Source organism: Aspergillus alliaceus, assembly GCF_009176365.1.
Source record: "Aspergillus alliaceus strain CBS 536.65 unplaced genomic scaffold BDW43scaffold_2, whole genome shotgun sequence".
Taxonomy (NCBI): domain Eukaryota; kingdom Fungi; phylum Ascomycota; class Eurotiomycetes; order Eurotiales; family Aspergillaceae; genus Aspergillus; species Aspergillus alliaceus.
Window position 1 is genome coordinate 333,199 of NW_022474685.1, and position 12,329 is coordinate 345,527.

The following is a 12,329-nucleotide window of genomic DNA, read 5'->3' on the forward strand; positions in this document are numbered from 1 at the left end:
GTAGTAGTACTGGAGTAGTATGATACTTACTCATGGGGCCGGTTATTTATGGAAAAACTCCGGGTCGTGTGTTTCATAGGAACGGGTTCAGATCACGATTTTCACAGAATAAATCTTAGAGATGCGATCGAAGTGACATCTGATCTGTCTGGACTGGGCCACAAGAAAAAAAGAAAAAAAAGAAAAGATAGAAACTCAAAAGAAAATTAAAAGAAATATTAAAACGATAAAATTTATAAAAAAAAAAAAAAAAAAAAAAATTGCACAGCAGTACCTGCATTCCTGCCCTAAGGTAATGCGATGCAGGTTGAGGTCCGTGCTAGCTCTGTCTGTTCTTGGCGGAAGGACCAATCAACTTGTCCCAGAGGCTGCCACTTGGTCATCGTCGCCCATAAGAGTTTTCATCCATCGCTGACTGGTTCGTTAATATCACCTGGACAAGGATAGGGATGGGGCCAATGTCATGGATTTATGATTCTTGGGTAGCGATTGGTTTGTTAGGCAAAATTTAATATTAATGAAGAGAGGAGAGGAGAAGATGGAGGGGTTTTGAGCAAGGGGAATTTTGAGGGGGAAAAAGAGAAGAAAGAAAACAAAGCCCAACTTTGGAGTATCTACCCTGAAGGTTATACTGATATTTGAGTCAAAAAAGGGAAGGGATGTAATCAAGGAAAATGGGGGGGGGGGGAAAAGATATTCACACCAAAGTTCGGGAGAAGTTCAGAACCATGGGTATGCGAATGACACTATCGCTAGTAATTGGATGGAACCCCTGAATAACTGGGCCGGGTATGGTGGATTTCTGGTATCAGATTGGGGGGAATGTTATGATGTTTAATTTGATGTGGATATCCCCTTACTGCAAAAGCCAACCCATCCTCATGTAAGGATTTGGTAAGAGAGGAGAGTGTGTGTGTCAACGCGATCAGAGGAAGAGAAAGAGAAAAGGATAATAGTAGTGAATTGATGTTTGAAAACTGCCATGTCTAGAAGTAGTCTGGAGTTTTTGTCTTAATATCCACACCTCAGGTTTACTCCCAAGGCACCCAACCCGATTAGCCGTTAGCGTCCCTTCTCTCCTGTCCTTCCCTTCCTGTCTCTCTCTCTCTCTCTCTCTCTCTCTCTTGTCATTATCAAACAACATCTGATATCCTATCCTTCTTTCTTTCGTTTTACCCTTGTTTACCGAGAACGTGCTGGCACTCGTGTTGGTTTTTCAACTTGGAGATACCCTCTTTTCCGTTTCTCTCTTCATACCATCTCTCTTCTTTATAGTGAGAAATGACGTCGGGATCAATTTAATTGTTCGGGAGAATAGCACTCTTAGGGTGAGTCCGCCCTTAGTGTTGGTCAAAGCTGCCCTCCGTTGTTTCATCCTTCTCCCTGCAGCCCATCCATACACTTTCTCTCCTGACGCTCGGCTGCTCTTTTCTTGCTTTCGTTCTCTTCCTTCTTATCCACCCGGCGCATCTTCTTCCCTTGTTTCTTGGTCGTGCCTTCGTTCGAGAACCTTGTCGCTCGCTTTTCTTTTCAACTTCACTGCCGATTTGATATCGCGCATTTATGCGATCTCTCACCCCCCTAAATTCTCTATTGACCCCTCGATACAGGTCGCCATTCATTATTTTTTCTCGTTCAACAACTATCCCTTTTCGAGGTACATCGTGGGGTGGTTGCTCTTTACAATTGTAAATCCCCGCTGATTCTGGCTGGAGTCGCTCGTTTTATACTATCACGCACGCATTGTGATTCGACAAAGAAAGTTAAAAAAAGAAGGAAGAATTAAAAGAAATTAAAAGAAAATAGACATCGCCACCTTGAAATACCCGCAGGCAATTTCATCACTCTAGTTGACCCCGGAAGGTTGGTAATCGGTTGCAAGCACACCTTCACGGCCCAGCGCCGCAGACGTTCAATCGACCCTCGACAATGAGATAGTGCTCTGGCAGTCACCTTCTTATTCATTCTTTACCCTTCCGCCCGTGCCCAAGCCTCTGGCGGCTGGTATTTACTCATTATCTTCGGCTGGTCTTCTCGAAGAAACCCACTCTCTCTTTCATTCGACATGATTGCCCCTAAGCCTCCCGTGAAATTGGAAGGCCATTGTTCCGTCATTCACGATAACACCCTGTACACCTACTCAGCAAATGGATTCGCTTCTATCTCACTCGGACGAAATGCGACATGGACGGAATTACCGATGGGAGAACCCGTCTCGCATGCCGCTTGCGTGACAGGAGGACTAGATGGTAACGAGGATCAGCAGGCGCTTTATGTGATCGGAGGAAAGCCTTCCAAAGGGGAAGGCTCTGGATTACAGCGATACTCATTCAAAGACAAGAAGTGGAAGACCATCGACGGCGTCCAAGGAAACATGGCCAATCGAACCTCCCATAAAGCGGTCTATCTGAGATCCTCATCCTCGCTTTTGATTTACGGCGGTCACCAACGTGGAGAAATAGATGCATCGTCAGACACCTTCGCAATTAATACGCAAGAGCCGTATAATCTGTCAGCGTATTCGGCCGAAAAAGCATCCCCCGCTTTCAACCCTGTACTACTGCCATGGAACGATAAGAAGGCTGCTTTGGTGGGTGGTCTGACGACCCCGGATCAAGTGCACTTGTTTGATCCCATTCAAGGGTGGCATAGCTCAGATGTGACCATCCTAGATGCCTTGTCCGATGATGTGCAATGCGCGATCGTTAATGGGACAGATGGCAGCAAAGTGCTTGAGGCTTTTGACATGAGCGCGTCACCCAACAATGTCACGAGTATAACCTTGCTAAAATCTGGCGGCACACCGGCTCAGACAGCAAGTAGCTCGGAATCGTCCCCGAGCAAAAGAGGAATTACCCTTGATGATTACCCAAAATACGATGATTCTTTAGCATCATCGACAACGAGAAAGGACTACTCGCTGGCGCAAGGCGACGATGGGCTGGTGGTCATTTCCAGTGGCAGTGGCACCGACACTCTGGCAATATTTAATCAGACTTCGAACAGCTGGGTGAACGTAACCAAGCTATTCTATGGCGACCAGGCCTCACAACAAATCCTTGGATCGACTACGACAACCTCAACCCCAACAGCTACCGCGAGCGGGTCCAGTGAGACTTCTACCGCTCCGGCCAGCGGTGGTTCCTCGAGCAGCGATGTTGGCACTATCGTTGGGGCCACACTAGGAGGCATCGTGGGACTTGCTGTGATTTTGATTATAATCCTGTTCATCTTGAAACGCAAGAAGGACGCTAAGAAGCGAGCTGCCCAGGGCCAAAACGGCGGTGACAAGGATCGCTTGAGCTTCCAGGATCGAGGGGTTGAGCCTTTGACTCAGTCCGCATACCCGATGGCGAAGAGTTCGGCACCGCTGGCGGCATCGTCGGTTGATTCTCTGGCGATCTTCTCAGGTCAGGTCGGCGAGGAAAAGTCGCCACGGTCAGCGGGTGCACCTCCTAGTTTTGATCCCAAGCCAAGTCCCTTGAGCACTATCCAATCTACTCGGGAGTTCACTCCAGGAGAGATCGACAAGGTGATCGAAGCCCAGGACTCGCTGCCAGAGGACCATCCTGGCCACCGGAGGACGACGGATGAAGGCTGGGGTAGATATTTCCAAGATGCCAATCCGACACCTTTGATCGTTCCACCGGCAGCAGTAGCATCCCGGCCTGACTCGACGGCCACGACGGACACTGCATGGCCGATGAAGACCCTTACTCCATTGAATACCAGCTTCCTAGAAACACCAAAACCGCTCGGATGTGTTGTTAGTGGCAGCCCCACCACCGAACATGCTACGTCTCCCAAAAATGGACAGTACATCACTATTCCCGAAAGCCAATCCGCCCGCATCTCGACCGCTAGTGAGATTACAATTGAGTCGGTAGATGACTACGAACCCCGTGGATCACGTGCGCAACAGAGCTGGGTTGGTCGTCCCCCTAGCAGCACATACAGCCGAAGTTATTATAACCCCAGCTTTTACAACTCGAGCGGGCCAGATGTCCCCTCGCTTGTGGCACCACTACGCGATACCCGCATGAACACACGCGGCTCGAGTGTCCTTATCCCAGACACCACCGAGCCAGTACCACCGCGCGACTCTCGCAACAACAACAATAACAATAGCAATGTCAATTCGGATATGAGCTGGTTGAACATCAATGCCGACCGCTGATCTATCTGGAATTCTATCAGAATCACATTCCTTGCAGCTACCATGAACCTCTCCTTGACCACCATCCGCCGCTGACTGAGCCTAATCCACTCCTTTCCTGACTTGGTCATGCGTTAATATCAGCCGGAAAAAGATTCCTGTAAAAGTGTCATTTTCCTTGCTTCCCTCCAAGATGGATGGACTGTACAGCTAGCCGCGCATTTCTTATAGTTCTAACATCTTTGTTGCTCCTGTTTCTGTTCTTCCTAGCACTCCTAGGATTGAGCGTTGAAGCGTTCCAATTCCAATTGTTGTGACTGCCCTACCTGATCCATGGCTGTTGTGTATTGTGACCATGCATCCTCTTGTTTAGTGTTGGTATATTCTATCCGTTTGATTCGTGAAACCCATCATTGATTTGAATTCGTCCTTTTGCTTTGGGCTACGGGATATTGGTGTTGTACTTTGGAGTCGTACATACGCATATAGAGCTTTTACATAAATGGCAGCAGGACTTAATCCACCAACAAGGCACTGTACCCGCAATCTCACACGTTAAATTAGAACACTGTAATTCCTCGTAATTAACCCCCAATCCCATACAGCCACCTTATATGTTGCAAAATCATACCATATGACTGCCGACGTAATATGAGACCCTTTGCCCCCAATATATTAACCACCTCCGTCCCTGTCTGGTGGCAGGTAAATATTCCGAGGAGGTCTGAGCGTTGACGTGCCTAAGGGGCTCATTCTTGGGATGTTTAAAGATTGCGTGTCTTTAATGTTGGCCTTATAATGCAAGGCTCACTAATATTGATGTAGCTCAAGATGGATAGACAAACTTGCTGACTGAATACGATTCAACTATATTAAAGGCACACAAATCCGAATTCACTCGCGTATAAACACATATGGACATGCAAGGGACATAACGAAACGAGAAAGCAGAAGTCATAAGATCATAGCCGCCATCATCATATTCATACATTCATAACAGCTGCAAATTGGTAATTTCTCACAACGCAGGCAATTTTAACAAATCAATTCATACTTCCTGGGCCACCGACATAGCTCTTCTCGATCCGTTGTCTGAGATATGGCATTCTTCGATTTCATCGGGATACATCGTGCGACGGTAGGGCAAAGATCCCTGGCTTTGGGCTCGGCTGTGACGGCGTTCTCGTCTTGAATCGCACTCTTTCCGGAAATTGTGGCGCTCTTTGCGCATATGATCCACGTGTCTCCATTCGTCAACCGCACCCTTGATGCCCAGCGTTGCGAGACCTACACTGGCCGCGTCGGTAAGATTGTTTTTTAGCCTGAGTTTCCGTGCTTCTTTTGCGGTCATATCGCCCTCCTTGACCATTTTGACGCGTTTCTTGTGCTTCTCCATGCTTCCGTGTAAACCGTGAGCGGCGTGGATGGTTGCTACGGTGGCCAGTCCGGTTGCCAGGAGGGTTTTTCGTTTTAGCTTCTTGTGCCGGTGCTCCTCATCGGTACTGCTTCCAAGGTCAGAATCCTTATCCGAGTTTGAGCTATGATTTTCACGATCCTGGTAGTAAGCGTGGCCTTCCTTGCCTATAGCTCCGGACCTAGCGCTGGAGGGTGACTCATAGCTACTGCCAGGGTGAAGAGATCGACCTACATCTCTAGAATGCCGCGTCCGTCTAGAGCTCCCATGGTGCTTAGATCCATAATCGCTGTCAGAATCATATCCCGAGTAGTCGTCCCGGCGAGAGGGTCGGTCGCGAGGTCTTCTCCTGTCATCTTTGTCTTTATCCTTGTTCTCCAGGCCTAGGGCTTCCATGCCTCGGTTGATATAGTCCGATATGCTTTTACTTCGCCTCCTCTCCCGACGCGGAGAATCTTCCTGGCTGTCTCGTGAGTGTGATCGACCACGTGGTCGGGACCTGGACCTGGATTTGAATCGATTGTACGCTTCTTTCCCGGCGGCGGCCAAGGCACCGGCGGCGGCAAGGTCGGGCACTCTGCTTCTACTTTTTTCGCGGCCACGGGACTTGGACCGGGACCGGGACCGAGGGCCGTTCACAAAATGGTTTGCAGCCAGGCCAGCCAGGGTCGACTCGATGATATGGCGCTTAGAATGTTTGTTCGGGTCTCGGTCCACTAATCCATCGGTTCCTCCAGCAGTCAGAGCGGCCGTAAGGATTCGTTTACCTTTATCGCCTGTCCATTCGCCGGGTTCCTTGCGCACACGGAACGCTTCCACCGCGCCTGCGGTCAGAGCTGCTTTCATGGCCTGTGCAATTCGCTGCTCACTCCGCTCCCGGCGACGGCTTTTGCTCCGAGTTGGAGATGGCGAATAGGAATAAGACCTACGATGGTGACCATGTGGGCGTCCACGACTGTGGTCGCGATGCTTGGAGGCTGAGGACGTAGCCGAACCCATACCCAAGGCTTCCATCGCTTGTTCTGAGAAGGATTTGCGGCGCCTGCGGGGAGGCGGCGATCGACTGCTTGACGGAGACCGCTGGGTGCGCCTGTAACGGTCGCCTGCTATATTAAGATCAATAAAGGTGTCCCAGATTTATTCCTTTCACGTATCTTCCCGTTTCGAGGAAACAGACTACATACGTGGATCATCATAATCGTGACGCCTCGAGCGTCGACTATGTCGTGAATGATGATAATCGGGGTCATCATAGTACGACCTATGGCCTCCTCCCATGGAGTGCGACCTGTGTACACCTTCCTGGACTGTGGATACCCTGGATCGACGAGGCTGAGGGGGCAGACCATAACCGTATTCATAACCATAATCTCCCGGAAGGGATTCGTTGCTCCCGTTATGGCGCCGGGTGATGCCCGTTTCATGGCGACTACTACTGTAGGGGCCGTCCCCAGAGTAATAGCCTTGCGAGTAAACGCTGGATGGGCGAGTGTAACGATCGCGAGGATAATAGGGACGCTCGTCGTAGTACGCCATTGTTTTGGCTAGAGTGGGAAGCAAAACTCTAGACTGGTGGGGGTGCTGATCATACAGGAGAGGAGAAGAATTGAAGTTAACTATTGAGGGAAATAAAGGAAGTGAGAAAGAGAATGGGAGACAATGAGGGATGAAAGCAGGAAAGGGAAGAGAGGGTGTATCTAATAAAAGAAAAGGTGCGGGAAAAGTTGTGGCAAAGAGGCGGGGCTGTCAGTGACGTATGACTGGATAACAGTCGATGTCCGTGTTTCGCTCAAGTAAGGCTGAAACGGCCCATGCTCGATCTTCCAGGTATAAGCCGTCAGATTAATAGATGATTATGATCGATGTGTTTCATCAATATCCCGTCTACGGCATTTAGCGTATCGGGGTGAGGTCGTAAATAGATAGAAGGGTGGAAAAGGTAAATAAGAAAGTGAAGCAGGAAACGAGAAGTGGAGTTGGAACCTGTTAGAGCTTAGGTACCTGAGGAAGCAAACACTTTACCCGTTTGGGCATTGGGCAGCGATCTCTCCACGATGGATGACTAAGCCACCTATCATTTCCTAGGGATTAAATCATCTTGTCAAGATGACAACTTAGAAAGAAGTCGGCTCAATCACTATTGACATCACACATCTCTCTTTTGTTCAATCAGATCCAAAAGGTCAATGGTGAGGCCCGCCTTACACACGCCTCATCGAGGCTATCGGCACATCAACCTTCAAGCTTGTCCACATCGGCTCCATAGATGGACCCATCGGTTCCTGACCTAGACCGTCCACTGGTTTGACAACCACGGTTTCCGAATGCGTTCCGTGGTTCAACTTTGTGAATATCATTGATTGCTCAACCCCAAATTGGACAGGAATAGTTTATGTTGTCCTATTAACTCCGAGGTCACTAGCAAACGGGCAATCATTCCAGTATAGGTATCAATCGTTTCGTTGATGCTGTAATATCACCATGTTCTCTTACAACGGACCCCCTAACGTCGTAGGTGTACTGTACATATCAATAAAAGGGGGATACCTTGGCCGTAACTTGGAATCTCTCGTGGCTCAAAGAAAAAAGAACCAAAAAAGGAAGACAAGGATAAAACGCTTATGAGCTAACCCAGAATGACCATGCAATAGACTCAAATAGCATCAAAGGAAAAGTCACAAAGAAGAAAGAAAATAAGAAGAACAGAAAATGTGGCAAGTGAGAAACCTCTCCCAATGGTACACAGATGAGGAATTTCGGATCTCGCTGTCCGGTCTGTCGTCTGTTCATGACGATAAACCAATTCCTATCCCAATTCTCTCGTCATTCTCAGACGGTAGAAAGAAACCCGGTGGCTGAGTTAGAGTGCTGCGCAGCAGTAACCCTCAATGTCTCTCAGCCCGTGGGCTTTTGTGTTCAACACCGTTGCTCCAACATATGAAGACCAAAGACCATCTGGAGATCACGTAATGGGAAAGAAAAAGGTAAGGACAAGGCAGTAAATGTCGGAGGTTTGACCTCTCGCAACTGCCTTCAATCTGGGAGGGTTGAAAAGGTTCGGTTGCTTCATGTGTGTTCGCCTCAACACGTTTTCCACATCAAATTCATGATGACCTCGTTTCAGGTGGCTACGAACGCATAGCCACTTGCGATCATCTCATAGGTGTCATGCTGTCGTAGGCACTTCCATCCATCTGGGACTGGCTCACAGATCGGTGGTGGTTGTACAAAGGGCTGTTCCTCCTCTCGCGCCACCGGGTACTTGCATCGTTGTCCCTCTCTGTCACACCCGTTGGCCTGTCCTCGGAGTGTGTCCGATGCGTCCGAATATGCTGCTTCATATTGTCTTTCCGGGTGAAGGCTTTGTTGCAGATTGGACAGTGCACACTTTTCTCCCCCGTGTGCTTCTTCCCATGGCGCGCTGCATGCCCCGAAGTTGTAAAGGTTGCGGAACAGTTATGACTAGCAGCAAAGGGACAGGGGTACTTGTTTTTCCGGTTTGCTTTGCTCCCCACTGTATCTCTAGACCCACTAATTGATGCCGGCGGGGACGGAGGGTCAGAAACACTGTTTGCACTGAGTCTTTTCTCAGCGGTTGTCGTCGCGGTTCCCACTGCAGCCGGTTGGTAGACATGGGGCTCCTGCCTACTAGATGGATAATAATAGCCGGATCCAGCACTCATGTAGTCATAGGAGCAATCAGACGACCCGGGGGACGTGGGCTGTGCAGCTCCCGACACGGGATCGAACGGTTGCCGGGTCACCGGGAAGGAGTCGGAGTGTGCATACCCATAGCGATGATACGAGCCCGACGTCTCTCGCCGCGGCTCGGACGGATAAGGGTATGATGAACTGGAATGGTGTCTGCATAACCGGGGGCTTGATCGCACCGTGAATGATGGATTATCATCATTGTTTAGAATGGACACGAAGCCTGCCTTACGGTTCGCCATTTCCTGCACCTGAAAGATCTGACAAGGGAAAACTAAGAACGATCAGCTGGACGGACTTTTTCTTTCTTTCCTTCTTTTGTCTTGTTTCGTCGCCTTGGTGGGTGCTTGAGAAAAAAAGGGTACGTTCCCAAATTTCGAGAGGGCAGGAGAAAGATAGCAAACGGAAGTACTCACGGAAAATGTCTTCGAGGATGTTTGTCCTCCCTCTTCGTGTAACACGCACCAGATCTATCGACAGGCACTTAGGTGCAGACCTGACGAAACCCCGGTGGAACTCGAGGCTTTCTTGGCAACGTAGTCGATTTTAGCTGGATAGAATCCCGAGAAGTCCTCACACTTTCTGGATAGTGGCAAGAACCCGATTGACCCCACCCCCAAACACTAGACAATGGAGTGGACAGGCGATTTATATTTGTTCTTTTTCTCACTCTATGACTGACGCCGCCGATCACTTCCGATAGGTGACAAAATGATACTTAACGGTGGTTGCAAATTGGACCGGTCGTGTTCCGGAGTTTCGTTATGAAGGAACGGTCAGAAGAGAGCAAGAACAATCAACACCCTGACAGGTACAAGCCCTAGCGACTATCTTCCAGAGATGTGCCGGAGCCAAGAAAAATAGCGAGATGAGTAAGTCGAAGGGCACCAAAGCCTGATTGGGAAATTGGGATTGCACTCCGATATGCAGAGAAGATGACGTTCAGAAGAGAAGATTGTAGTAGAAGTGATAGGTGAGTCGATCGATAGTGATCGACAGGAGGGATAGAAGGAAAGGAGAGGAAAGCGGTGCAAAGATAGACAGAAGGCCCAATTCTTTATTTTATTTTAAATTAATGAGAAGAGGGGAAAGGTGAAGGAGAGAATTGGGATGTATGATGGGAAAGGCATAAAGTCAGAGGCGAAAGGAAGGCGAAATAAATGTAGGAAATATACGCGGAAATGACGACGATAAAGAAGGGAAAACGCAGAAGAATAAGAGGAAGAAGAAGCATCTTGAAACCCGTCCAGGGTCTCTCCAGAAGCTCTGGCCATCTCAGTCCGTCAAGTCAGTCAGTTGGGACAGTTACTTAGTCGCTAGAACTAGTTAGTGTTCGAGGGTGTGTATCCACGACACTAGTTAGTTCTCCAGTTGCAGTGGAGCCGTGGTAGGCATCATTCATTTGTAGAATAATAAAATAAAAGTAATAATAATTAGAATAATACTAGTAGTCTGTTCATGGAATCCCAGGATTTGTTCTCCCAGAGGGGGCCAAGGGTCTGCCCAGACACTTGTTGGGGCCAGTGTAATTAAAAAAAGATTGAGAAGATGAAAAAATAGAATAAGTCGAAGTATAAAATGTAATTTTCCAGGCGAAGAAGGGAATGTCAATTTTACAATATCAACTGTATGCGCGTTGGTAATAGATAGAAAAAAAAAAGAAAAAAAAAAGAAAAAAGAAAAGAAAAGAAAAGAAAAGAAAACTCCTTAAAAAAATAAACATAAATAAGTAAATTACTATTATTACTGTAATAATAGAACTAGAAAAAAAGCATAATTAAAATCGTTTTTATTTCTCTTTTCTTTATACCCGTTTCCCTCGAATTAACATGAAAAAAAAGAAAAAATTCTCCAACTGGGTCTCGGAGTCAAAAAAGCAAGCAATCCATGAACTCTAAGGTGTGGCTCAACAATTTAACATCCAAAAGGTAGTAATTCCGAAAGTACAAACCAACACCCGGCACTAGTAAGACCCAGTCATTAATGCAGTGGCAGGGCGTTCCTTACCCTCATTACCCTTACCCTTTCCCAATAAACTCCGTACACTAGACTGACTCCAAATCCTTTCGAGCCACTCCGCTTCAGCCAGCAAGAGTGGCTTTGCCCTCTCCGACTTACTATATTTACCCATCTTTCTAAACATCCTCGTCAATCCAAATGGGTCATTATCATCATCTTCTTCGTCAGGATACCCATCGTGAGAAGGGACCAGCGCTCCCCCCCGGTCAGGGCCCAAAAAGCCCCTTCCAGCTACCCCCCATCCTAGTAAAACTCGATCTAAATTAAACTAGATCCTTGATTGATACGTGTCCCTTGTCGTCAGCTAAATGTTTGGGATGATCCTCGGTCACTGTATAGGTGACTATTGGCTTTTATAATTTGATTTCTGTTATTCGTTTGTTTATTTCCTCGTTGCGAATCGAAGGAAGACGGCCAGTTCCTGCAGATTGTAGGTGTACTCCGTACTGTATTCTTGGGAAAGGCATGTATGGATATGGGGGTAATTCACAAGGAAAGCTGCCGAGTCTCATTGACCCTGTCCCTCGACCAATATCTGACTTGATATCAGTTTTTGTACGATGCCCCTAATGCAAGAATTTGGACTATTGACTGTTAGAATTAATTAATGCAAATTAAAATCGCACGACACTTAGAACGGTTTAAAATGAATAATAAATTATAATAAAAAAATAACTCCAATAAATAAAATGAAGTGGAAAAAAACGCTAGGAAGATGCATGATATTATTACACTAAACGGAAAGGATACAGAGGGCTTTCCAGGGATTCCCGAAAAAGTAATCTTCTCGTCACTTTTAGTTCCTGCCCCGGCCGGTGTGAACTCTACTGCGTATTGCGATACATACATTTTGTATAGTCTGGTCTGGATCTCCGAAAACAACATCTCCGCAAACTCGTTGGACATCGATATCTCAACAATTGAATCAGTTACCCAGACATTAAAGTCAACAATAGTATTCAAATATTAAAACTAGTAAGGACAGTAGCTATGGCCTGACCTTTTTATAGAAAATATTCCGCGTCCACA

At 47.5% G+C, this 12,329-nt stretch overlaps 3 protein-coding genes across 3 annotated transcripts; 1 reads left to right on the top strand and 2 right to left on the bottom strand.

Moving 5' to 3' along the window:
- Positions 1-1,843: 1,843 nt before the first annotated feature.
- BDW43DRAFT_69467 (uncharacterized protein) lies at positions 1,844-4,747 on the top strand. Its single transcript, XM_032050400.1, has one exon. It carries the CDS (start codon positions 2,066-2,068, stop codon positions 4,175-4,177), a length of 2,112 nt encoding a protein of 703 aa, XP_031905677.1. The 5' UTR covers positions 1,844-2,065; the 3' UTR covers positions 4,178-4,747.
- A 457-nt stretch (positions 4,748-5,204) lies between these two features.
- Positions 5,205-7,106, bottom strand: BDW43DRAFT_305740 (uncharacterized protein; the record flags this gene model as incomplete). Its single annotated transcript, XM_032045863.1, has 2 exons — positions 5,205-6,676; positions 6,755-7,106. The coding sequence occupies 2 exons, from the start codon at positions 7,104-7,106 to the stop codon at positions 5,205-5,207; spliced, it is 1,824 nt and encodes a 607-aa protein (XP_031905678.1).
- A 1,511-nt stretch (positions 7,107-8,617) lies between these two features.
- On the bottom strand, positions 8,618-10,101 carry BDW43DRAFT_69431 (C2H2-type zinc finger protein). Its single transcript, XM_032050399.1, has one exon. The coding sequence runs from the start codon at positions 9,521-9,523 to the stop codon at positions 8,723-8,725; it is 801 nt and encodes a 266-aa protein (XP_031905679.1). The 5' UTR covers positions 9,524-10,101; the 3' UTR covers positions 8,618-8,722.
- Positions 10,102-12,329: the final 2,228 nt, after the last annotated feature.

Coding starts and splice junctions, on each gene's coding strand:
- BDW43DRAFT_69467 (XM_032050400.1), top strand. CDS start 2,066: ATGATTGCCCCTAAGCCTCCCGTGAAATTGGAAGGCCATTGTTCCGTC.
- BDW43DRAFT_69431 (XM_032050399.1), bottom strand. CDS start 9,523: ATGGCGAACCGTAAGGCAGGCTTCGTGTCCATTCTAAACAATGATGAT.